We start from the raw sequence: 23,531 nt of genomic DNA on the forward strand, positions 1-23,531 counted from the left end.
CCACATCTTTGCAAGGCTTCTCTCGAAGGTTAACAGAAGCCATACCAAGTCCGATTGCCATAGGTTAGCAATCAAAAATTTGCTTAAAATTTCGTATGAAATTTGTATTTATATAAATTCAATATCAATCTCAAAAATGAACATACATTATAATAAATACAATTACAATAATTAATTCTATGGTGCAACAATAACAAAGAGGCCTCTGTACACAGGGGATGAGGTATCCTGGATAGTAGTCACAGTGAGTAGAACTTCTCAGAACCATAAGATGGTGGTGGTTCCATGGCAGATAGCAGTGACGATTGTTTCACAGACCTGCATGAGGAAGAAAGAGTATTACCAACCAAGCAGATCACCTCTAGAATCAATGGTTCTTACACACAAGTAGCACAGAACCTGACAAACACCAGCCAACAAGCCAGCCATAAACAATTGAATTTTAAATGTAACCTTGGGGTGGTGCCTAAAAGATCAAAAGATTATCATGCAATCAATACACACACTAAATTGAATAATAACATTCAGCCACATAATTATAATTGAATTGCTATAATAGACAGCAGACTAAAAATTGGGTAGATACATGTAACACAGCACTAACTCACAAGCCAACAAACCTAAAGAAGTATACTGAGAACAGCCATACACAAAGTACAGTACATCTCATACAAGGGTGACAAAAAAATAATTATGAATCATGCAACCTTAGAACTCATAGGCACATATAAAGCAATTGTGATCCTACAATAAACTGGGAGTTTATAAAAAGATTCAACTTTGGGCACAAAAGAGTTACAATGCATATCACAGGCAAACACACAAGCCAACTAATGACAAATTATGACCTAATCCTAGCTGGGGAGCATAACACAACCAACAAGCCTATTATGTTGGGAAGAAAATGTCCTTACACAAGTAAACAGTACACTCATAAGCCCAACAGCCTTTGCTTTCCCCTGAAAAGGTCAGAACATTATTATGCAATCAACCTCTGTACAAGTCATGTACAGTGAGCCTAATAGTAGTGAGCCTAATTGAGTAGTAGACTAATTGAATTGTAACCTTGGAAGCAAGCAGAAACTTCACACAAGCCTAGGCATAAGAATTAACTTTTGGCAGCACTGATAATGTAAATTGTTAGCAGCATAAAGTATCATGCCACAGGCACACACAGGGGGCACACACGCACGCACGGGCGGGCACGCACACACACACATGCACGCACACACGCACACACACGCGGGCACCAATAGTGAATACACATGCAGCTATTAACAGAATACATTGTGGATGAGACCAACAGATAGCTAAGCATAACACCTTTACATTGCAACACTGCTGAGCGTACATATATAGGCTTCTGTATTTTAAACTCGGGCTTCAACACACTGCTGGAGCAAGTATACTTTACAAGCTACGTAGGTAAGCGTATAGTATTATCAGCTAAAAACATACGCACACAAAGCTTACCTCTAAAGTAATCTCTCGCTCTGTCCTTGGCTGGATAACTCTTCGACTGTTCAGATAGAACTACAAGGTAGCTTGAAGAGAACTGTTACTGTTACTAAGGGGTGCATCTTTCTTTGCCACACTGAAACAAATAAATTGAATATCAAACACTGTACACTACACTCTAAAAACAGGCTCTAAACTAACTCAGCTTCTACACCAGTATACTTTACACACTCATAAGCTATCTAGGCAAGTGCATAAGCATATTAAATCAGCTCAGAGGCTTCTGAAGGCTTATACTAGCTACATAATGCTTGCTATATACGCACACAAAGCTTACCTCTGAAGTGATCCCTTGCTCTGGCCCTTGGCTGGTTGACTGTTTCGTTGGAAACCAGGAGATCCTGACACAGTAACTACTGTAGACTACTTTAGTAAGAAGTTGAATAAAGAAAACTGTCACTGTTTCCAAGGTCTGTAAATTTCACCTCTACTGTATGTTTATAAATTCAGGTTTGCACGTTGTTATGGACTTTTGAAGCTGGAACACTGGCCAATTTTACAAGGTAAACGTTTCGTTTTGCTTCCTTTTTGAAATAATCCTCCTCATCGTAGGCTCCCATCTGAAGTTTTTTCACTATTGATAAAGATGTGTTGAAGAATGCTCCCAGGTTTGTTATTCTCTTTCACTAGCATTCACATATTAAACACGCAATCAAATTGACTTTAGATAATGCTGCCGAGTTGAAGTCTGGACTAATTACGTAAGTGCCACTGTTCTATTGTGTTTTGTGATACGTTATTGCTTCTGTAGACACTAGATGTTGTCAGAAGAATGAACTAAAGATAAAGCAACAGTTTCCTGGTAAGAAAATTCAGCAAGTATGTAATCTGTGTGAATAGCGTATTGGTGTACAGTTGCGGGATATCTTCGAGATGAAAAAGAGCCCTTGTAATGTGTACAGCACACTGTAAGCTGTTGACTGACTTCATAGTACGCCGGTAAGATTATTCACAGTGGACAGTGGTGTGTTCTTCTTTTAATCTTCTAACTCTTCTTCAGATGTTGCAAAACTCAAGGTTTGTTTATTGTTTTCATCTTTAGCACTCGTTACACATGTTATTTAATAGATTTCTTTATTGGCATGCCGAGTTGGAGTCTGGATGTGTTAGGTAAGTGCCATTATTTTGTATGTGTTTGGTGGTGCATTATATGCCTCATAGATTGAAGTTTTTAGACGAATGATAAAGAGAATGCAACAATTGCCTGGTAAGCAACTTAGTTTAATCTATGTGAATAAGTATTATTAGTGTACAGCTGGCGAGCTATCTCGGAGATGAAGAACGGCCCTTCAAGCTGTTCACTGACTTCATAGTACGCCGGTAAGCAGTGGTGTATTTTTTGTATAATTCCCAGCCTCTTCTCCTCAGAGTCTATCTTTGTGCACAAAAACAAGACAAATATAAATACAGTAAGTTAGTATACTTATGTGGCGTTAACGTACGATTCAACTGGTTGTTTTTATCTGCAGTGCCACCGTGGGGATGTGAAGACACGGATATGATAATGAGAGACATAATGTAGCTGAACAGAAATTAATATATATGTATAATTATCTTGTTCTTGTCTTCTTTGTCTTTGAATTGTGACCTTTTGAAGCATGATACTAGCTTATTAAATTGTGCATGAGAACAGTATGATACAGGCTGAATACAGGCCGTTTGTACGGGCTGTATGTGAACGGCCTGTTTAGTAGTGTCTACCCAACGGTCCCGTATCAGGATGTGGTAAACGTCCTGTAACGGACATGTAACGGACCTGACACGCCCCGTGGATTTTTGGCTGTGTAGGAGCTGATAATGAAAGTAATTTAAAATTAATTAGATTTTCGTTCCGCGGTGGGTGGTACTACGTATGAAATCATAACCGCGGCTAGTGAGGGTGGATTTAGATGCTAAAGCACGTGAAATGAAGTTCGAAAAAATATCTGATATTCTATTAAGTGGTTTAGAGATTGGAACAAGTACACAATCTCTAAGCGCAGAAGGAATGTATCCATGGCGAAGGACAGCCGTGAAGAAGGTTGCAAGGGATGGCGCAATGACAGATGCAGCAAGCACAAAATGGTTTGATAACAAATTGGAACCGTCAGATTTGTTACGGCCAAGATCTTTTAAACAGTGTTCTACAAGTTCCACTGAAATATCAACCTCTTCAATGTCAGAAACCGTTATCTGGGAGGCCACCTTATCTAAAAGAACATTCCTGTGTGTAGTATCACTGTAGTTCAAGATGCCAGATAGCTTTGAACGAAAGCACTCACTGATCTCCTTGTCATTGCTGAAACCATCCACAACTGGGGAATTGCACTGTTTAGAGCGAGACTTCATTTTCATCACTTCTTTCCAGAATAGAGAGTTATTGGCCGACAGAAGTGCATTACTAAGCTTCTCACTGACAATGTGTTTTTGTCTCCGCTTGACATTCCTAACCGCATACTTGTAAGCTTTCTTAGTCTGCTTTCGCAGATCAAACACGACACCAGCCTCAGGACAGCCTGCCTCTACCCATATCTTGTTCCAAACCATGGCAGATTCTCTTACTTCACGCACGTGATCATTCCATCCAGGCATTGTTCTAGCTCTTTTGCTTATGACCGGGAAACAAAGTTTGGATGCAACAGAAAGACAGGACAGTAGCTAATTACAGAACAAATCAATTTCCTCGTGGTGTAATAAACAGCACGTTGAGCCGCAATTAAGAAGGTCCTATGACAAAAGTGGTAGAGTTTGAAATATAATTTGTCTGTAATCCTCAATATTATTTGCACTTAAAACCGACCAATTGATACCACGAACGGGCTGTTGAATAGGACAATTTCTAGTGAGTCTTCCAGAAACATCGTTGACACTAGAATCCAGTTTAAGCACAAACGCGAGTGGTGCATGATCCGAAAAATTGCTTGGAGAGTGAACACTATGGACACCACAAATTATATCAGTGTGATGTTGCAGCGTGAGAATGTGATCATGATCAGGCCACGACCTGACAGAACCCCCATCACGTTCATACGTGAAGTTTACACATTCTCTATAAAAAAGGTCCACAGAACAAAGATTAAAGTCAGACATGAAGGACAAGAGACTATCACGAAAAACTGATGGACGTATCATATCAACATTAAAATTACCCGCAATAACAATCTTATCAAATGAGTGAGACTCAATAATACCCTTCAATTCTCCAAGAGTTTCAAGATATGTGGCATGTGAGTGTGCAGTGCCATAATTTGTGGGCATGTATACATTAAGAAGCAAGACAGTCCAACAATTTGTAGTGATCGTAATAGCACAGAATCTTAGAATTAATTCGTTTGATAAAGGGAAGGAGTGATTTTCGAATGAGGAAACCACAACCACCAAAAGGTCGTCCTCTTATAAATTGCTTTTCGTTTTTGCTGACTCAGCAGTAACGGCTACTGCACTTCAGCTAGTCTCATATTTTAGTCGCCCTCTAAAAGTTGGGCGGCCTAATCACGAGTCTATGTTATAGAGGGCGACTGATTTATGAGAGAATGTTTTTGCACGCTTTCTGTCGCTGAATCGATCCGTTGACAACTAGTTGGTGTCTGTGATGGTTACTGGACCTAACCCTATCAGCACATAATAGCCATTCTAGCTAGATCCAGTCGTGTTATATTGCTGAGTCAGCAAAAACGAAAAGCAATTTGGCCTGGAATGTCATTAAAGGTCATAATTAGTGAAAGTTGGTAGAAAAATCTGTTGACAGCTAGTTGTGTTTGGTGTCTATGATGGTTACCGGACCTAACCCTATCAGCACATAATACCCATACTAGCTAGATCCGCCTAGATCCGGTCATGTTCTACTGCTGAGTCAGCAAAAACGAAAAGCAATTTGGCCTGGAATGTCATTAAAAGGTCATAATTAGTGAAAGTTCAAGTGATGTCCGACCTCCTCTGGAACCAGAGGAGGAATGCCAGTGTCAAAAGGTCACTAATTAAAACACCATGTGGCCCTATGTTTTACATGTAAAACTGAGTTTACCCTCGCGCCCCTGAGTTTATACACCATCAATAGCTTGATCCTCTTTATAATCACAACAGAAATCGGTTGAGCTATCGCGCCCCAGAGGAATCAGCTTGAGAGAGAGGAGATCCAGGATTTAATTGCAACCTTTGACCTTTTATTGCATTCTTCAAAACCACAAGATATGGAAATTAGCCTTCTGTGGCTAGGGTATAAATTTTGATGTACTGGCTTGCTGCACTGGATAGATCTAGGTATAGTAAGCAGGCATATAAAGAACAGAAGCGCTAAGCTGCTACATGTATATGCAGCAAAGGTCAAGAACCCAGAACAAGAATGTTTAATCCTTCATTAAACGTGACCCTATTGACCCTGGCGTTCCTCCTCTGCTCTGGAACACCAGGCCGTATTTTAATCGGCGTGGATTCGAGGCTAGGGCGTAACTAAAAATTTTACGGAAAGGAGGCAACACCCCCGCAAAATGTTTGCCCGGAAACCACACCCACTAATTATCTCGCGTAGACGTGCATGCAAATGGCAATTTACCTGCTCTTCCTACATCAACAAGACTAAACTGTGAAGATCTATATACCTATAGTTATAGCTAGTTATCCAGAAGTTAGCTATAGCTAGAGCTATTAAAAACTAGTGATGTGAGTCACATGACACTTGAAGTTCTATAGTACAGGAGACAAGGGCCTCCTGTGCCTCATTGCTAGTTATGCCACTGTTTCTACTAGCAAAATACGTTAGGGTCATTGTCATCAAGGTTCTCGATTGCAGAAAAAGGCCGATTCTGTCTTTTTTGGGATTGGTTTCATCTTTTTCATGGGGAGTGGTAGTACAGTAGACTCTCGCTATTCCGGCTCTCTGAAATGCGGCCACCTCGATATACCGGCCATTTGGTTTGGCACGGAATGCTTGCTATATGTTTTCTGCACAAAACTCGACCTGAAGTACGGCCACCTCGCTATTCCGTTTACCGGCCAGTGCTGTCTGTCCCAAACAAGGTAAATTTATACGTATATTACAGCCGGATATGACGTTTTGGGTGTGGTTTAGCAAATAAAATTGAATTACACTTAATTAAAAAATAGAGAACAGAATGATTCATTATCCTACATTATCCTCGAGACAAGAACCGCAAAAGTAGTCATTAGGTTCGAGGTAAGGTCGTTTTTAAGCCGCGGCTATTTCCTGAGATGCAGCCACCTCGCTATTCCGGCCAAGCTGCATGGTCCCAAGGGTGACCGGATTAACGAGAGTCTACTGTATTCTATAAACTGCTTCTTAGGCACTGACTTGCCTGTGTGTAAGAAACACTGAACTAAGGTCTTCGGTTCTAGTCTCGTTTGCTACACGCTTTAAGAGTTCACCCATGGTTCTATATCTGTTTTCATTATAATTAAAATAATATGTACGAGGCTATATACATCATACAAGCATAGCCATTGAGGACATACTGTATATCCATGTTAGCCTGCCAAGCTCGTAGTAGTACATGCGAATTGTAATTGCTAACGTTACATTCATTTGGTTTACGCTAAAGCACATTAAAGGGAAGGTACTATGAAAAAAATTAAGTTTTATTTTTTTCCCTTAGGTGCTGGAACACCTACGCCCACGTACGCCCACACACACGTTGCTAGGGAAATCTAACTATGAAACTACCTCATTGCCAGCAATGACTGGACACCAATTAAAATATGTCAGTAAATCAGTTAGTATTTTCTGTATAATTATTACGGTATGATTTTATATGTGTTCTTATGAGACCAAAGGCTATGCTTCCCTTTTTCCCTTGTAGGGAGTTACTTTCAGTTGATTTGCTGATACAAAGAAGAAGAAATACACCTTAGCTAACCTTGGAATCATGATCCCACAAGAAGCTAGCCAGCCAGCTTGTATAAGTTCCCTAACTGCTTTTGTTGATCAATGTTTCAGCGCTTGTCTCGTGTATTGTATTGTAAAATTTGATTATTTTGTATTTTTGTGTTTGATTTGCGGCATTCTTACACATATATTTTCATTTTTGCCGATTGCCAGCAAAAATATACGGCCTACTCTGCTGCTTAAAGCGGCTGCTGCTCGATATAAAGTGGACTAAGCGGATCCAAAATGTGTCCAGTTTTGTCAAAAAATCCACAATTATCAATGACGTATCGCATTATCATAGATGATACAGTACTGACGTGGATGTGAAACGTTTCCGGATTCCGGTATTCTGCTTGACGCTATCATAGTAACGGGCATATCCGAGGTAATTTACTAGTTTCCGTAAATTAGGCAATTTGATCCAAATAAACGCCGAGGAAATTATCGAGGTTATACCAAGCAGCTGTGTAAGTGAGTTGGCAGAACTGGCCAGAGACAGATAAAAGAGAATCTATGTATTAACAGAAAGGATATTGATGCTGCAAGTGTATTAAGAGAAGACAGTAGTAGTGACTGTGAGGAGGTAGAATGAGTAGAGGAAGTACAGTCCAGTGCAAGATTTAACTATTCTATAATTAGTCTAGTAAATAGTCTATAATTATTATTTTATAGTAGATCTACCCCTGTACCCATGTAATTATATCCAAAAAGCAAGCCACTCAATGTTGGTAGCATGCATGTAGATCAAAAGAAGTGTGGCTGACTCATAACACTAGCATGAGATAAGCAAACGGGTGAAATTGTTGATGATCTGTACGTGTACGTGTATACGTGTAGCTACATGCTAATATTATAATAGTCTTGAGAGTATTAATTTATAGTACACGATAAACTGTTTCTTGATCGTTTACGAAGTGGCTGTGAGAGAGACACATTCCAACTTGCCGGTTTGAAATTCCTATACAAGTGTAGATACACGGCACTTGAAAAGAGGTTGGACGTTAATGCTGTCTTCACCGATGGTGTTGCCTAGAGAAGTAGCACTCGAGTAGGTCCTGGGATAAATTTCACTTGATAGTATAATTAGCTAACATTTGGCAATTGATATCTTAGCTCAGCAAAAGACAACACTGCAATTTGGAAAGTTAATGACATGTACATGTACGTGTGAACTTATTGATAGAAATCATAATTGTATAGTTGTAATAAGAACGTAGCATTAATTTTTGTTTAACAGTACATGTACATGGATTTTACATATTTTTCTTGAGGCTGTATTTTTCCTTACTGTATGCTTAGTTAATAGATTCTCCTGCTGCATCAATACACGAAGGTTTTCATCAGCTAAATATGCAAAAAGTAGGTTCAACAGGTTTAGAAATAATCTCACGCAAAAAGTGCAACTAACTCATGCTTTAGCCCTTTCTATAGCACTTAAACTTTCATAACAGTTGTCAAACATAGATTCTCCTTGTAGTTTACAGTGTACTTCAAGTATTACTACTGAATGGTAACCTGAATATTTACTGTCCAAGCCAAAAATCTCACACAAAGTATTTTTACAGGAAAATTTATGCTAAAATATGATATTCTCCCATGAGCTTAGAGAAACTAGTCTTACCTACAAGCCCACTGCAAGTATCAATGTGTGCCGGTCATTTTCACCAGTTTTCAGACACGGAACACTGTTTACTACGCTCTGGTTGCTATATAAACATGACAGTTACAGGGTTTCTAACATAATCTGCTCGTTACAATGATAGCTTAAGACAATTTCCGTGGACCCCTCCGGATACTAGGGCGTTTCACATCCACGTCAGTACTGTATCATCTATGGCATTATCTACACATACCTAAGAGCTGTGTAGAGCCACTAATTTGGGGAATTCCCCATTAATCGCAACGTACCAGCAATGTAAAGTGTATATGGCTGCAAGTAAGTATAGGCTAGCAGTCATTTACTTGAAGATAGTAAATGTCTACAATCTATCAGGATATATAGTACACTATATTATTATGTTGGGTAGAATTAATCATGATTCAGAGTCAAGTCGTGGCTGTTTGTTCATGTCTACTAAATCTAATCAGAGATACAAAAGAAAGGGGATTGGAAACGAAATTTTTACGAAATTTTTGCGTGAAGCATTCCGTGTTATAGGGCGTGGCTAAAACTACAAAGGATTATATTTATAGTCAGCATGCTCATTACCAGTCTTGACTGCTCTACAATGTGCTGTACATAGAAACAGTGAAATTGATCATTTTTAATGTTGATTTTTCTAAAAAGTAAAGAAAATTTAGCTCTAAAAAGTCGACTAAGCCATGCAGCCACTATTACTAGACAAATAAATGCTATGCAAGAAGAAATAGCCTTTACTATGAAGTCGTAGGAGGGACAGGCCCGTGGCGTGTCTAAAAGTATACTAAAGCAGTTTGAAGGACTATACTGCAAACGTTTATGAACAGTACAGCTTATTTATAGCATGAAGCCATTCTATGTAGCACTTAGATACATAATAACCAAGTCAAGCAATGTCCTTTGCTGTTTTGACTTCACAGGAGGGACAGAGAAAAGTTGACATAGAGTAATTCAAGCTAAACTCAAAAAAATTGGAAACAGAGTAAAGACAACGGACTTAGAGCTTGTCAGTGGTATAAGCTTACTTCTCTCAAGTATCTCCCAGGCCCTGAGTGATCTCTAGTGGATAGGAGAGCTAGAAACCAGGGATACAAAACTTTTCCATGTAATTATTTGCGAGCGCAATAATTACACGGAGTGCTTCACCGGATGTCAGTCCTTTTACATAGGGCGTGGGCGGTCGTTTCCAATCCCCTTTCTTTTGTATCTCTGATCTAATGGAGTTTTTCGTATGTAGACTTTCGTTTCTTTCGCTTAAATTGTGATGTCTCGTCTATTCTCGCTTCAGCTTTCAGAACCTCCCCCACTGGGTCATGCAGATTACTGGAGAAGTAGTGTCTCTTGGCGTCATCATTATTTTTCTCCACCCCTAGAGAAAAAGGTGATTAAAATATTATCTCTTTACACTCGAACTCACCTTGTCCACTAAACATCTTGACATTTCCGTATTTTGAAATAAAGTAAGGGAAGTGAAAGACTGGTGTGCATATAGGGCGTAATATTCTTTTCCTGAAACCCTTGACACTTGTGCTTCAAGCTCAAGAAAAGCCTTATCCAGTCTTTCGCCTATCATGATAGATTATAGTAAATTAGATACAATGGTTCTCCCTACTAGTAAACTAACACTATACCTTTTGCTCAACCACTTCACTGGGAGGTGGAGTCCAGCTAGAAACCATCTTTTACAAAGAGAGAAATTCCTATAGAGCCAGACCATATAAATAATTATGTTTGTAAAATGCGAAGGGAAATTTAATTAGTACTCACTGTCCAAAGTTGGGCCATTTTAGCTTGAATTTCTTCCTTCAGTAGGTCAGCAAACCTCACTGGGAGACGTTCCAGAAACTTCTTGGTGTCGTTCCCCTGCAGTGATGTCCATTCGTAATGTCCAGAAGCTTTGCCATCTGACCCCTTGCTTCCCATACCCTGAACGTGATACCACAGTCTTTAACGATCGTCTGTAGTGTTTGTAGGTGAGTGAGTATATGTGCGTTTCCTTGTCTGTCTTGTTTAGCAGATGCCACTATCTCTAGAATGAGATTTCTTGTTAAAACGTCAGCTATACGTAGGAGTAGGTGTAGCTCATCGGGTATTATATGGTCTGGCTCTATGTTCAGTAGTGGTATTGTAATTGATCCTAGTCGTACACTTGCTGGTTTACTGCTGGGAAGTGCGCCTTTTGCTTGTAGGGAACTCAATGTTCTTGCATTTGTTACGGTGTAGTCAGCCCTATCCTTTGACATATCCCACCTATAGCGGCAAATGGGGAAGCTAGGTTTAAGCATAATAATTATAGATATACCTTTCATCCTTCTTGATGGTACACCAGACACAAGCGTACATAGAGGTTGCTTTGTTGAGGCCCATACTCAGTAAAAGAAACTAATAATGCAATTTTTATAGTCAGTAATTAACTATACATTCTCACCTTGTAATCACTACCCAGGAAAAACTCAAGGCGGTACTCTGTTTCATCAATAGTGAGTAGTGGGTGTGAAATGATGTCGTTCAACTCCTTCAATACCTCAGATAGTCCTGAACTAATTGTTTCATACGACTCTTCGGCTTTTAGGCCAGCAAAAGTATGATTGCCTGTATGAATGTCAATATAAAAATATTTTCACCACTTTCTCGTTTAATATTTTTATTGGTAAGCTTACCTATGCCTGATAAAACATTGTCTTGAATTTCTGGAAATGCAAATGAGAGAAGTATGATATTGGATGATCTTGTGAATCTGGCTCCGTCACCACTGAGTTTTACTTTTACTGGTTGGGTGATAGCTTTCCCTGAATGAACCTAAAATAATCCATAATAATAGTGTATAATTTCTTCTTTACTTACGATCTTAGCTAGCTCTTCCTGGATTGCAGCTTTCGGTGGTCTATAAGCACCAGGATAAGCACCTTCGAGATATCGGATGTCGAGAGAGTTGTTAATTGAGAGGCGAGCATCCTTGATTCGGTACAGTGGTGGTAAATCAGATGCGACGCTCAATTCATGATAAGCTTCGTTCACTCACAACAAACCTGTCAAGTACATAAAGAGCTTGCTGTACCCTCGCAGAATCGTTTGGTGAAAGAGCTGGCGTTTGATGTTGTGGCTTGTGAGATGGGCTAGATAAAAAATTGATGGGAGATCCTGTCTGTTTGCGTAGCTCTAGAGATTCTGGCTGAAGACCGAATGATTCACAAAACCAAAGCGCTTGCTCTGCAGAGCTCTTACAGTGTGCTAGCTTTCGTTTTACCTGTCGTGGTGATATATACCTCGTGAACTTTTTTGCCTTTGTTGATGTGTGCTGTGGTAGGTCTACTTGTTTCGGGGATTGTTGTTGGCTGTGGAGATTCAGTGGATAGTTGCTGCTCAATTTCAGAATACGATTCTGCTTCTCCATCAAGCACGAAGAGGTTGTATTCTCCAGCAAGTACGGCATACCTCCTTCTTCCTTTTAGCCCCCGTATCCTTCTTGCTACCTTGCTAGCTTGTTCTGCAAGCCTTTTCTCCAGACGATCGCTTTGTGCTAGTTTAACTATTGTTACCATGCTATTAACTAAGCTAATGAATGTCTCTTCTGCCTTCTTGTTCATGTACCAATGATGCAGCAACTCGATAGGAATAGAGAGAGAGAAGTTTGGCTGTACTTGTGGTTCTGTGTGGCTGAAGTCAGAGTACTTCTTTGCTGAATTTGAGATGGTGATGGACAGGCTCTCTGCTCTTCTGGACTGCTTGTTTACTGCCATAGCTAGGAGGCCCGGGATAATGGAACAAAAGGTCCCTTGAGCTGTCATGTAACAAAATTAATTAGCCATGTCAATATGAGTGGGTGGGTGAATAGGCTGCGGTGTTGTCACCCACTAAATTAACCACAGTACTCATTCAATAGCATGATAACACTTCTCAGATGCATTATGGCGGGTATTTTGCGATCTCTGGTTCTCTTAGACTTATTACAAAATGGCTGACCAGCAGAAAGAGACATTCTAAAGATCCAAGCTCAAGAGGCTCAATCGAAAAGCTAGAGTTGACAAAATTGGCAAGCAGCTGTGTATGGAGAAGAAGAGCCTTGAATGTGCCGAGAAAAATGTTCAGAATTGGAAGAAGAAGGCAATAGATTATAAACTGTAAGTTGCTGATTAACAGCCAGTAAATAATATTGTTCATACAGGGAACTCAACGTGTATCGAGCTAAGCAATTACGGACAGGAACTCTGGGAACATCCTGCAGTCACCAACGACCACTAAAGTTGCTAACAGCAGCCATGAAGACGAGTGCAATCAGTCTACCCAAGGCAACTCCAAGAATGTGTACGAATGCTGATATTATGCGAGGAGTTACTGTAGTTCCAGAGATAAGTGAGAAATGTTTAGCAGATGGGGGTGGTGATGTTCATATAGGAAATGGTCGGTTTGGAACATGCTCTCGTATGATTTTTAAAGAGTGTTTTGACGTCTGTGTCAAAACATTTACTTCCGACTCCTCAATCGAATCGATTAGGCATGAAGCCAGTATATTACTTACATTAAATTCCAGCCCTTATATACCACACTGTTTTCCACCAGGAGAGCTTTAGTAATGTCTAATGTAAGCGTGAAGCAGCAACAAGTTTCATTATATTCTGCCTTGTATTCGACTAACGAAATTAAATTAAGCCCTAAGACATGCGTGGATGCAAATACTGATCCAAATTTGTGATGGTCTATCATACATGCACAAGCTGAGTCTTCTTCACAATGATCTTAAAGTAGACAACGTAGTATTAGGGACTACTTTGTTAGAATGTATCCGGCCATGTATTGTGGATTTTGGAAAGGCATGTAAAGAAAAGCATGCTAAGAAGTACTGCCTGACCGAGGAACAGAAAGTTATTTACAAAAAAGAACACACTCAAGTAGCTCCAGACCTCCGCGATGGGCTTGTTTTACAGAGCACATGCACAGAGCGATATATACTCATTAGGTAGAATAATGAAGAAGATGAACTCCATTGTAATTAAGTCAACTGAACTTGCCCATGTAATTAAGGAATGTCTTTCTTATCATGCTCATGACCGTCCTAGCTTAGAAACCATTTCTCTTAATGTTGAATAATTATTATGACTATGTGACTAATTATGTCGTACATTCATTCGTTCATGTTTAAATCTGGTGCTAGCTTTAACTATGACATAGTCTATGTATATAATTGTAGGCAAATCCGTGCTCTCTAATGGAAGGCTGACAAGGTTAGCTGTAAGTCGGGATGCGTGTTGACCCAGCCATTTGTTTGAGAGTCATTAAAAGCATTATGGTAGAGAATTGGCCTGAAGCAGTTAGTTATGAGTCACATAGTGCGTATTGGCTGCTCAGGTTGGGCCATGCATGCATTAACAATTAACAATTAACAATGATCAACAACATTTTTTCACCAGATTTACACATACAATTTCAGATAGTAGTCTAGGTGACTCTAACATTTCACCATTGCTATTTCTATATGTTTTCGGTCCATACTTAATTCTAGGACATACTACAATAGGAAAATCTACTGTGCAGCCATTGCCATATCTATCATACAAAATATACCAACTACCTATAAAATATTCATCGTTAAAATCAGTTTGTTGAAGTTGGAGCTTTCCGCGGGTCATTTGGGTTCCTCGATCTTTAAATAGGTAACGAAATACATCTAGCCGGAAATCTATAGTTAAATTACAGGATTTTACAGTACCTAAATTTAAACTACATTGAATGGACAGAACAAATCTTCTTGTTGCGTCACTTATAAGCTCGGTATGTGGTGCTTGTGGTGTATTGTATGATCTGAAAGGGGGGAAATGTGCAGATATAATTATAGTAATACACAGTGCACTGGCATGCCATACTTAATAATCTTACTGGATAGTAGAGACAGTCACATCTTCCTTAGCGACCCATGAAGACTGTTCCAATGAGTAACCAGCCCACTTTACCAAATACTTCGTTTTCCCCTAGAAATAGAATCAATCGTATAGGGCTATATATCATAAAATGTTACGTACCTTAGTTAGTCGATGATGAATTATCCTCTCAACAAGGAAGACCCCTTCTGGCAGACTGTCATCAGACTTACAGCTCAGAGTGGTTCTCACATCTCGTGCTTCCCGCATGCTAGATAAGTCCATGTCAGCCGAGCTTATATTATGGAGGTAGGAATAGTATCCTTTCTCAGGTCGTTGCCTCTTTGACGAGTCCATAACAGGTCGATCTGCATGAACAGGTCTGCTGGAAGATTAATAATTAGTGACCATAAAGATTTTATCTCTATTCATTTGACACACTTTACTACCATTGATTGCATGCTATTACTGTCATGTGAATCAGTAAATTACTATACAAAAAATAACAGAGAAAGAATTGAGATGGGAAATTGCTGCCACTTCCACCCGTACCCGTACTACATCGACTCCGACTTATGAGAGATCAGGCACCACAGGAACTCCTTTCCTATTGGGTCGCTAGTAAAGATGGGAACTGAGGGAAAACAATTTTATTTTACAACAGCAGATGATACTGGAACACATTATTTTCCGATGGGGTCTCAGAAAAAGGCCCAGAACTATTTAAAGAAAGTTGTGAGGCTCAGCCAAACATACGATGTCCAGGTGTCAGAAGTTTTAAACCCAGACTACACGTTGCTAGGATTTAGAGCCAAAAAAACAAAAGAAGAAAGCACAAAAGAAGCGGACAACAAAGAGCCAAGAAAGAAAGTTAAATTAAATTTAGTAAAAGTGTTGTAACTATAGAACAGGACTGAGAAGAATATGACTGAGAACTCACTACTATACTGTACTGTTCTATATAATTATTTACTGTGGTAGATCTCTCTAGTCACTGTTACAGGCCGATAAAAGTAATAACAAAATACTGAGCTGGCAGTACTGCATGCTCAGTATTTTGTTATTACTTGTACCGGTGTCATAGGATAGAACCTCCGGGCGACAGTTTCTCCCCCGGAGCCTGCGGTCTTAGGACAATGCCTCCCCCCGGTGGTTTTGTCCTAGGACAGAATCCCCGCCCCCAGGATATATCATCCGGGTACATGTACCCTGTCAAAAAACCTGTCAAAGCTTTAGTATAATAAGCGTGCGCGTGCATGCGAAATGTATAGACTGTTAGCAATCAGAATGGCTACTCAACAAGAGTATGAGGACATACTGCTGTACAAGACTGCTGCCAGCAATGCTGGCCAGAAGAAATACAGAGACGGGCTTTCCACTAATGACAAGAGAAGTATAAGAGACAAAGCTCAAAGGTATGCTCTGCAGCAACAATGCTTATACCTGCCTGAGAAGGACAGCACTGGCATCCATAGAATGAGAAGAGTTGTGGTGAAGCAAGAGGAGAAAAGCAGGATACTAAACATGTGCCACGATGGACTGGATGGAATGCATTTTGGGAGAGACAAGACCTATGGAAAGGTATATTTATCATCATATCTTATAAAGTATAATTATATCTGTTTCATGCATGTAGGTTGCTCAGGATTTCTACTGGAAAGACCTACATGCTGACGTCATACAGCTCTGCAAGCACTGCGACAAATGCCAACGAACGAATCACCAACTGCAGAAGCCCAGAGCAGAACTACATCCCATCCCTGTGACAAAGGTCTGGTACAGAGTTGGTATTGACTTGGTAGGACCTGAAACAAGCTCTGGAAACAAGTACATTATCACGCTCTCAGACTATTTCTCTAAGTGGCCTGAGGCTGCCCCACTCCCATCAAAATCAGCAGAAGGTGTAGCAAAATTTCTGTTTGACACATTTTGCAGGCATGGGTGGCCAAAAGTGATTCAATCAGACCAAGGAAGAGAGTTTGTCAACGAAATCAATGTACACATGCAGCTGTGCAAATCTTCTTTGTTGAAGAATGACAGCACTGGATTGCCACTTCTCTGTTTAAGGGTGAACTGTATTTGTACGACAGCTGCTTCAATGGAACGCTTTCCCCAAGTACTGAGCTCCAGATAGCACAAGTGTATAGCCCATTAATTCAATGCAATGGGCTGTTGATTTCTGTGGTGGCTCTCCAGCAGCAAGAGGGTGCTAACAACTGCGGACTATTTAGCATTGCTGCTGCATATCACGCTGCTATGAACGATAATGTGGATTCTCTAGTGTTTGATGAGGCCAAAATGAGAGCACATCTCATTAAGTGCTTTGAGAAGGGCAAACTCTCACGGTTCCCTCGCACAAAGAAAGCGATGCCCAAAAGACCAACACCACAAACCATTGCCATTACAATATACTGCATGTGCGAGAGACCGGACTCTTTTGAGGATATGGTCATGTGTGACAAATGTAGTGAGTGGTATCATAGCCTCGATTCAAGGCCGTATTTTAATCGGCCTGGAATCGAGGCTAGTGGTATCACTATCGCTGTGCCAAAATTCACAAAGAACCAGTAGGTAATTGGTTTTGTTCTGGTTGTATCACTTTATGATTTGTGCACTTTTGGTTATATTTATTGTACTTCTTTCTCTTGCATTGTTGTATAATTATATTGAGTATTGAATTTGAGATCTATAACATAATAGATACAGCATCTAGTTAGGCTTTGTCTATGGCTGTTACTTCGTAGCCTAGACTAGTCCTCTCAGATTACCTGTGGACTGACTTTCACCTGCACCGCAGAATGGGGGAGCTCTGGTCCTGGGGTAGGAGCTTTTGTCCTAGGACAGAAACTCCGGGGGGAGGAAATATCCTAAGGACGGAACCCCCCCCCCCGGAGCTCCTGTCCTGGGGGAGGCCGTGTCCTGTGACACCGGCCTGTAACAGTGACTAGAGAGATCTGCCACAGGATAGAATCTACCACAGAAGTCTACATGATCTCAACCAACAGGTAAACAATAATATTACTCACCAGCACCAGTGCAGTGAACGTAGCTAGTTCAGCAAAGATCTTGCGCACGCACTACAATAGTCTATAGTAGCATTTATTTCCGCAGTAGTTAAAATGATTGAGTAATATTTGAGTTTTCATATAAATAGAACAAATATTTAGACAGGATGCTAGAACATTAGTGTCCAAAATACAATGGCAATTGTAGGGGAGTCTGTAGCGAATGGTTTTTGTGCAGACCTAATATATAGAGAGAGAGTAGCAGACATGAATGCAAGATCATCAGATCTACAGATTGCTGTCACTCTAGCGTTGCTTATTTTAAGTTGGTCATGCCGAGGGGAAGGTAGGTAGATGTAAATAAGAAATTATTATTAAACAATGTTACACAAAGCAGCTTATTTGACAATAACCCCCACTGTGGCTTGTCCTGATGACACTGTCACCTTCACCTGCACTATGCCTGGTAGCTTTATACAATGGGATATCACTCCACTGCAAGGGGCCCGGCTCAGCATATTTTTACGTTTTAATAATGATGATGCCACAGAAGGTATTCCAGCATTCCGTGGTGTTCGCAATGACACGAGTGAAGATAATGTCACTGCCACTCTCACTTCACTGTCCGAGGCCTCCATTGTGGAGGGTTTTATGGTGGAGTGTATTGGGGCTAGCTCACGAGAAGGTCCTCTTCCCATTACTGTTGCTGGTGAGTGGTTGATGAATGAGAAGGACAGAGTTTGGGCGTTGCCTGGTTTCCGTGAAACGAATAATACAGTGCATGCAGTGTATGATGTGCCAGGGTTTTGTACAGGGGGGAAGGGGAGATATCCCCTCCTAGATCCAATTTCTCCCCCCCCCCCCCCTAAAATGTGCATTCATGTACTAGTTGTATATGACTGAGTGTCCATAGCTGGCAATTTTACATACTAACAGGCTAGGGTAGCAAAATTTTCTGGTTACTTTTGTTACTTCCCCCCTCTACTTCAAAATCCTGTATGACACCCTGTATAATGCACACACACACACAGATCCACCCTCCCCTCCCTTGAGTCAAAGAGTCTCCTTCACTCTAAACCAACCCAGCTACTCTAATACTACCCTGGAGTGGGGCCCTCCCTCCTCTACTGGCAGTGTGTCTGTCAACTATGTCGTTACTATCTCCCCAACACCTTTCTCCGGGTCACCAGTCACCGTGGAGGCCATCTCGGCACAGATAACTGTCTCCTACAACACTCTCTACAATGTGACTATCAGAGCTGACAACTGTGCAGGAATGAGCCAAGAGAGTTCAATTATGGATCTAAGTCAGTCATGATTTATATAGCTAATACTATATAATTCCTCCTCCTTTAATGCAGTTGTGTGCCCCACACCGTTTACTGCTGCTGATGTGACTATCACCAACACACCTCCTGTCACTATTGGTGGATCCATGCTCACCTTCACTTGCAGTAGAGACAATGAAGTGATAACCTCAACCTGTGGCAGTAGTGGGTGGTCTCCTGACCCTGGGACCTTCGACTGCAGCAGTCCAGTTACAGGTATATATATCATACATAACAGATTGAATGTGTACATGTTTCTATGGTGACCTTATTAGATCCCTCGGTCACCTGTGACTCTCCAACAGTACCGTACAATGGCACTGTGGACATCAATGGTGTGGAAACACCACCCTTCTCACTGGGTTCACAGGTCATCTATCGCTGTGATGAGGGACTGTTCCCCCCTGATGTGAGGACCAGCACATGCACTGATGTGGGGGGTAGGGGAGAGTGGGTGGAGAATCCTAGGAGCTTGGTGTGCAGAGTGAGTCCAGGTAATACAGTACAGTAACAGAACAAGGTCAGCCATTAAATTGTCAATCCTTCTTTTAGTCAACTGCTCTCTTCCTGCTGAGCCATCCAACGGAACTATAGTGAACTATAATGAGAGGTTGAATGAGACAGTGTTGGAGGGAACAGTGCTGACTTACCAGTGTGACAATGGATTCTCATTGACTGAACCCAACACCATTACTTGCACTAATGCTGGAGTCTGGAGTATTGAGCCTGAGGCAATCATGTGTGTGCCACCAACTGAAGGTGAGAGTAATATGAACCCGAGGCACATAGCAACCATGGGGGTTATGGTAATCCCTTGATTTGTTTGTCTGTGTATTTAAAGTCTGCTCACCTGGCTGCCATAATTATATACTATAGCACCTTCTTTTACAGCACGAATAGCCTCAACACAACATATTATAATTAGTGGGAGCAGATTTAATTTTGTGGCAAGCGAGCAAAAAAGTTATAGTTTATAAGACGGTATACAATATTATGTAGCTAAACATGATAAAAAAAATATGCCTTTAATTTGAGGCACGCCATTACACATGCATGTGATTGTGCACTTGTGCACTATACATGCAGCCATGTGCATGCATGGAGCCTTATTTCACGGGAAGACTTCTTAACTTGCTGGCTTCATTATTATACTGTGAGCCTATACTCCGGTCCCACACATATATAATGTGTTAGGTGTGTCCTATACATGTATACTTGTAACACTCCAGGCCTCGATCTCTGCTAGCTCTGCTGTAATTAATCCTAACGGTCCGGGACTCTCAATGCATGTCAGATGCCACTAGGGTTTATTTCAGTGTGGCTTAGCAGGTTATAATTATTTCACCTGCTTAAAATGTTCTGTCACCTTATAGCTTGGAGCATGTTCTCACAGCTCAACAACTGTAAGGCAATGGCGTTCCCTATCAAAGACACCATCTGCTGGCTATGGGATTTTTGACAAGTAGGAACTATAATGAAACAGAAATTCGTCTATATAATTATCACCCCCTCCTCAACTATAACCTCAATCCCAGGCAGCACTTCCTTTCTTCAATGGAAGGCTTGTGGCTACCTGGCCCTCAACTTAGTGCATGTAACAACAATTAATTAATGACTGTACATTATTAGTCACAATACTATACTACATTGTATAGATCTACTATGAGCAGTAAGGCAATTACATACATGTATGTACATGTAGCACACAGGCTGGCTTACAAAGCAATCTTCTTGACGACAACCAGGTAGATGAAGAGTATGACAACTATAGCTCGTACATTATTATACCGGTATAATACAACATCGCTTGCTCCAGGGTTTGCAGCAACGTTGCATGAAGTTACCACAAGTCAACCATTTTGTCTGGAAAACGTTAAAGTAACATTTTTCTGGGGGGACGCAAGCAAGCATCCTATATGCTAGCTACGTGTCAACCACATGTCACCTACATGCTTGGGAAAATCTGAAATAAATCCTGATTTGGACTTCTTTGCCGACTTTACTGAGATCCTATAGTGAATTATATAGTCCCATGCATGAAGTGCATGTCTGACAATGTACACCACCATCTATCTACGTGCACGTGTCAAGTGGCACCACGACCGTTTCAAAACCTTTAATTAGTTAAAAATTATGCACTTCCGCTTATTGAGGAAGTTAGGGGTGTGTTTTCAATTAAAATTCTATGAATATCATTATCATTAAATACCTCAATCCGCTTGCTATTTTAGCCTGAGAAACTACAAATTGACTTTGCATGGCCTAAGTGTATTATACTAGTAGGGTATATACGAATCTGATTGTGCTCTATATAATAATTATTATGCCAATAATTACTGCCAATCCTTCACAGCTGCCACCCTATCAACTGGTGCAACTCTTGCCATCGGTGTTACTACTACTTTCGTTGCGTCTACTATCCTTGGATTTCTCGCTGGACTCCTAGTGATGTATTCGTTCACGCGTAAGAAGGCAGTGTACTACACAAGAAAAACAGCATTATCTGTTGTACAACCCACGAAACCAGTTGGTCCTGTTTATGAAGAGGTGTCACCCAAAGAGGAGATTGAACTGAACACTAACCAGGCGTATGGACCAGTAGGACTGTGAATTTTGTACTACTAACTTTTGTACTAACTATCATCATGCATACAATTTAAGTTTTCTAGCCAGTATTATAAGTGTTTCATCGATCTGCTATAGATTGCTAACCGTTTAAACAGTTACTTTAATTATATAATTAAAAACAATAGCAATTACATAATAATGTTTTGTTAACAAAAATATACACACAAGTCATAATAATTAATATGCACAACATTGAGAGAAACTACAGTACTGTTACTGTTCTGTCAAACTGTCCAGATACCTGCAGTTAATAACGTATTACAACGTACACTGTATATACAAGCTGACAAAACCATAAAATCATAACAGTGCCACATCCGCTATCTCTGTTTAGCCACAACATTTGCTTGCTGATCAACCGGACGTAAAGTTTCATATTATTTGCTGCCTCCTATTCAATTCAAGTCACCTGATACTTGTGAGCAATCTTATTGGTTACGTTGTAATTCCATCGAGGCCCATGAACTTACGTAAAGAGTGTTCAGACCCTTTAGGAGGGCGACTGATTCATGATTGCCAATAATAAAATTATGGCTTCTTAGCCTTTAAAATTCACCATAATTATTTTGGTGATCACCCAGGTCATAAAACATAAACTTTTGCCATGATTCGAATAAAAACTGATAGGACTGTACCACCGTACTCCTTATGATATGGTATTTTAGGTGACATGTTTAAAGGGGATGGGCACTCGTTAAAGGGTCAAAGCTTATTGTTGCAACCTTTAATTACTCAAAAATGGTGTCTTTAGTTACTATTGTCCGCCTTTTATAACTTAATTTCGTGATGGGATCAAAAGATATGGACATTGCAATATAAAAGTGAACTACAGTTATAGACATGATTGTGGGTCATTCCATAGGAATTGCCTATAGCTAAAAGGGTGACCTTTCAGAATTCTCCAAAGCATCGTACATTATAATTATTATGCCTCGGTGCGCATGCGCAAGCGAGGTATACGGTAGTGTGTTTGTGTGTTCTGTGTGTGTAGACCGCTACAGCTGCTCAAGGATGAATCAAGTGCAAGTAAGAATTTCTATAGGCTTCTAGTCATGTTTACTTGGATTTTAATTCGTGGATTTGCAAAATAATGCTTCGTTCTCGAGTTATGCCTAGTTTTGCTTACTTGGAATGCCATTGCAGCCTTTTCAGAAGAGCACATAGCCAAACTTGTTTACTGAGTGTTACTACTCTACTTAGTAGTTAGCTCTGCACTAGAACGCTAGCTATTGGTAGCTGCAAGAGTGAGGAAGAGAGCTGCAAGGCTCTGTTGATGGCAGCCATTAATTTTAGACTTGAAGTTTTGGCATTGATCGTTTTTAACAACAATCATGGTCGATCATTACCCACTCTTTGAGTTTGCATGCAGCAAAAGCAAAAATGTTCATCAGTACAAAAGCTATTAGTAGCTTCATGTTATATAGCTTTGGCATCTCCACCGAGGCATCAGCACCTGCGGTGCTTTCATTGCTTCTGAGGTAAGGCCACCTCTTAAAAAGAAAAACAACTTACGATCAGAGTGTTTCCAGAGTGTATTCTTGTAGCTAATGTAACAACTAGGTTTTCACAATGTTGTGTGGCCAGATTATGGGATAATTAACGTTAGAATTTGGTTAACAATTTGGTTTGAAACAACTAATTGAAAGGTATACTGTATAGCGGATAATTTTCATTGGTGCAATTTTCATACTAACTACC

At 40.4% G+C, this 23,531-nt stretch overlaps 1 protein-coding gene and 6 long non-coding RNA genes across 13 annotated transcripts; 3 read left to right on the top strand and 4 right to left on the bottom strand.

Annotated features, from left to right (window-relative positions):
* Window positions 1-130: 130 nt before the first annotated feature.
* Window positions 131-2,083, bottom strand: LOC135350409 (uncharacterized). The gene is made up of 3 exons (XR_010399145.1): window positions 1,796-2,083; window positions 1,474-1,594; window positions 131-318 (listed from the first exon to the last, which is right to left on the bottom strand). It is a non-coding gene; the product is annotated as an uncharacterized LOC135350409 (long non-coding RNA).
* On the top strand, window positions 1,955-3,064 carry LOC135350283 (uncharacterized). 6 transcript variants are annotated; one of them, XR_010399105.1, is made up of 10 exons: window positions 1,955-2,021; window positions 2,071-2,126; window positions 2,186-2,219; window positions 2,270-2,320; window positions 2,374-2,535; window positions 2,587-2,628; window positions 2,680-2,725; window positions 2,774-2,838; window positions 2,887-2,927; window positions 2,988-3,064. It is a non-coding gene; the product is annotated as an uncharacterized LOC135350283 (long non-coding RNA). The 6 variants fall into 6 exon arrangements; XR_010399104.1 differs by having other exon boundaries at window positions 1,967-2,021; window positions 2,186-2,320; XR_010399106.1 differs by lacking the exon at window positions 2,071-2,126 and having other exon boundaries at window positions 1,979-2,021; window positions 2,988-3,063.
* Window positions 3,065-8,075: 5,011 nt separating this feature from the next.
* Window positions 8,076-9,135, bottom strand: LOC135350557 (uncharacterized). The gene is made up of 2 exons (XR_010399184.1): window positions 9,000-9,135; window positions 8,076-8,433 (listed from the first exon to the last, which is right to left on the bottom strand). It is a non-coding gene; the product is annotated as an uncharacterized LOC135350557 (long non-coding RNA).
* Window positions 9,136-10,254: 1,119 nt separating this feature from the next.
* On the bottom strand, window positions 10,255-10,717 carry LOC135350781 (uncharacterized). The gene is made up of 3 exons (XR_010399271.1): window positions 10,649-10,717; window positions 10,435-10,583; window positions 10,255-10,386 (listed from the first exon to the last, which is right to left on the bottom strand). It is a non-coding gene; the product is annotated as an uncharacterized LOC135350781 (long non-coding RNA).
* LOC135350536 (uncharacterized) lies at window positions 10,256-11,710 on the top strand. The gene is made up of 3 exons (XR_010399180.1): window positions 10,256-10,398; window positions 10,827-10,990; window positions 11,464-11,710. It is a non-coding gene; the product is annotated as an uncharacterized LOC135350536 (long non-coding RNA).
* A 2,690-nt stretch (window positions 11,711-14,400) lies between these two features.
* Window positions 14,401-15,780, bottom strand: LOC135350514 (uncharacterized). Its single transcript, XR_010399173.1, has 3 exons — window positions 15,035-15,780; window positions 14,892-14,983; window positions 14,401-14,816 (listed from the first exon to the last, which is right to left on the bottom strand). It is a non-coding gene; the product is annotated as an uncharacterized LOC135350514 (long non-coding RNA).
* A 2,297-nt stretch (window positions 15,781-18,077) lies between these two features.
* Window positions 18,078-22,019, top strand: LOC135348532 (uncharacterized). 2 transcript variants are annotated; one of them, XM_064546782.1, is made up of 7 exons: window positions 18,078-18,223; window positions 18,275-18,586; window positions 18,909-19,184; window positions 19,239-19,421; window positions 19,481-19,699; window positions 19,758-19,964; window positions 21,559-22,019. In XM_064546782.1, the coding sequence occupies exons 1-7, from the start codon at window positions 18,145-18,147 to the stop codon at window positions 21,813-21,815; spliced, it is 1,533 nt and encodes a 510-aa protein (XP_064402852.1). In that variant the 5' UTR covers window positions 18,078-18,144; the 3' UTR covers window positions 21,816-22,019. The 2 variants fall into 2 exon arrangements, with proteins under 2 accessions (XP_064402852.1, XP_064402860.1); XM_064546790.1 differs by having other exon boundaries at window positions 18,428-18,586.
* Window positions 22,020-23,531: the final 1,512 nt, after the last annotated feature.

The sequence above is a fragment of the Halichondria panicea genome, chromosome 1 (assembly GCF_963675165.1).
Source record: "Halichondria panicea chromosome 1, odHalPani1.1, whole genome shotgun sequence".
Lineage (NCBI taxonomy): Eukaryota > Metazoa > Porifera > Demospongiae > Suberitida > Halichondriidae > Halichondria > Halichondria panicea.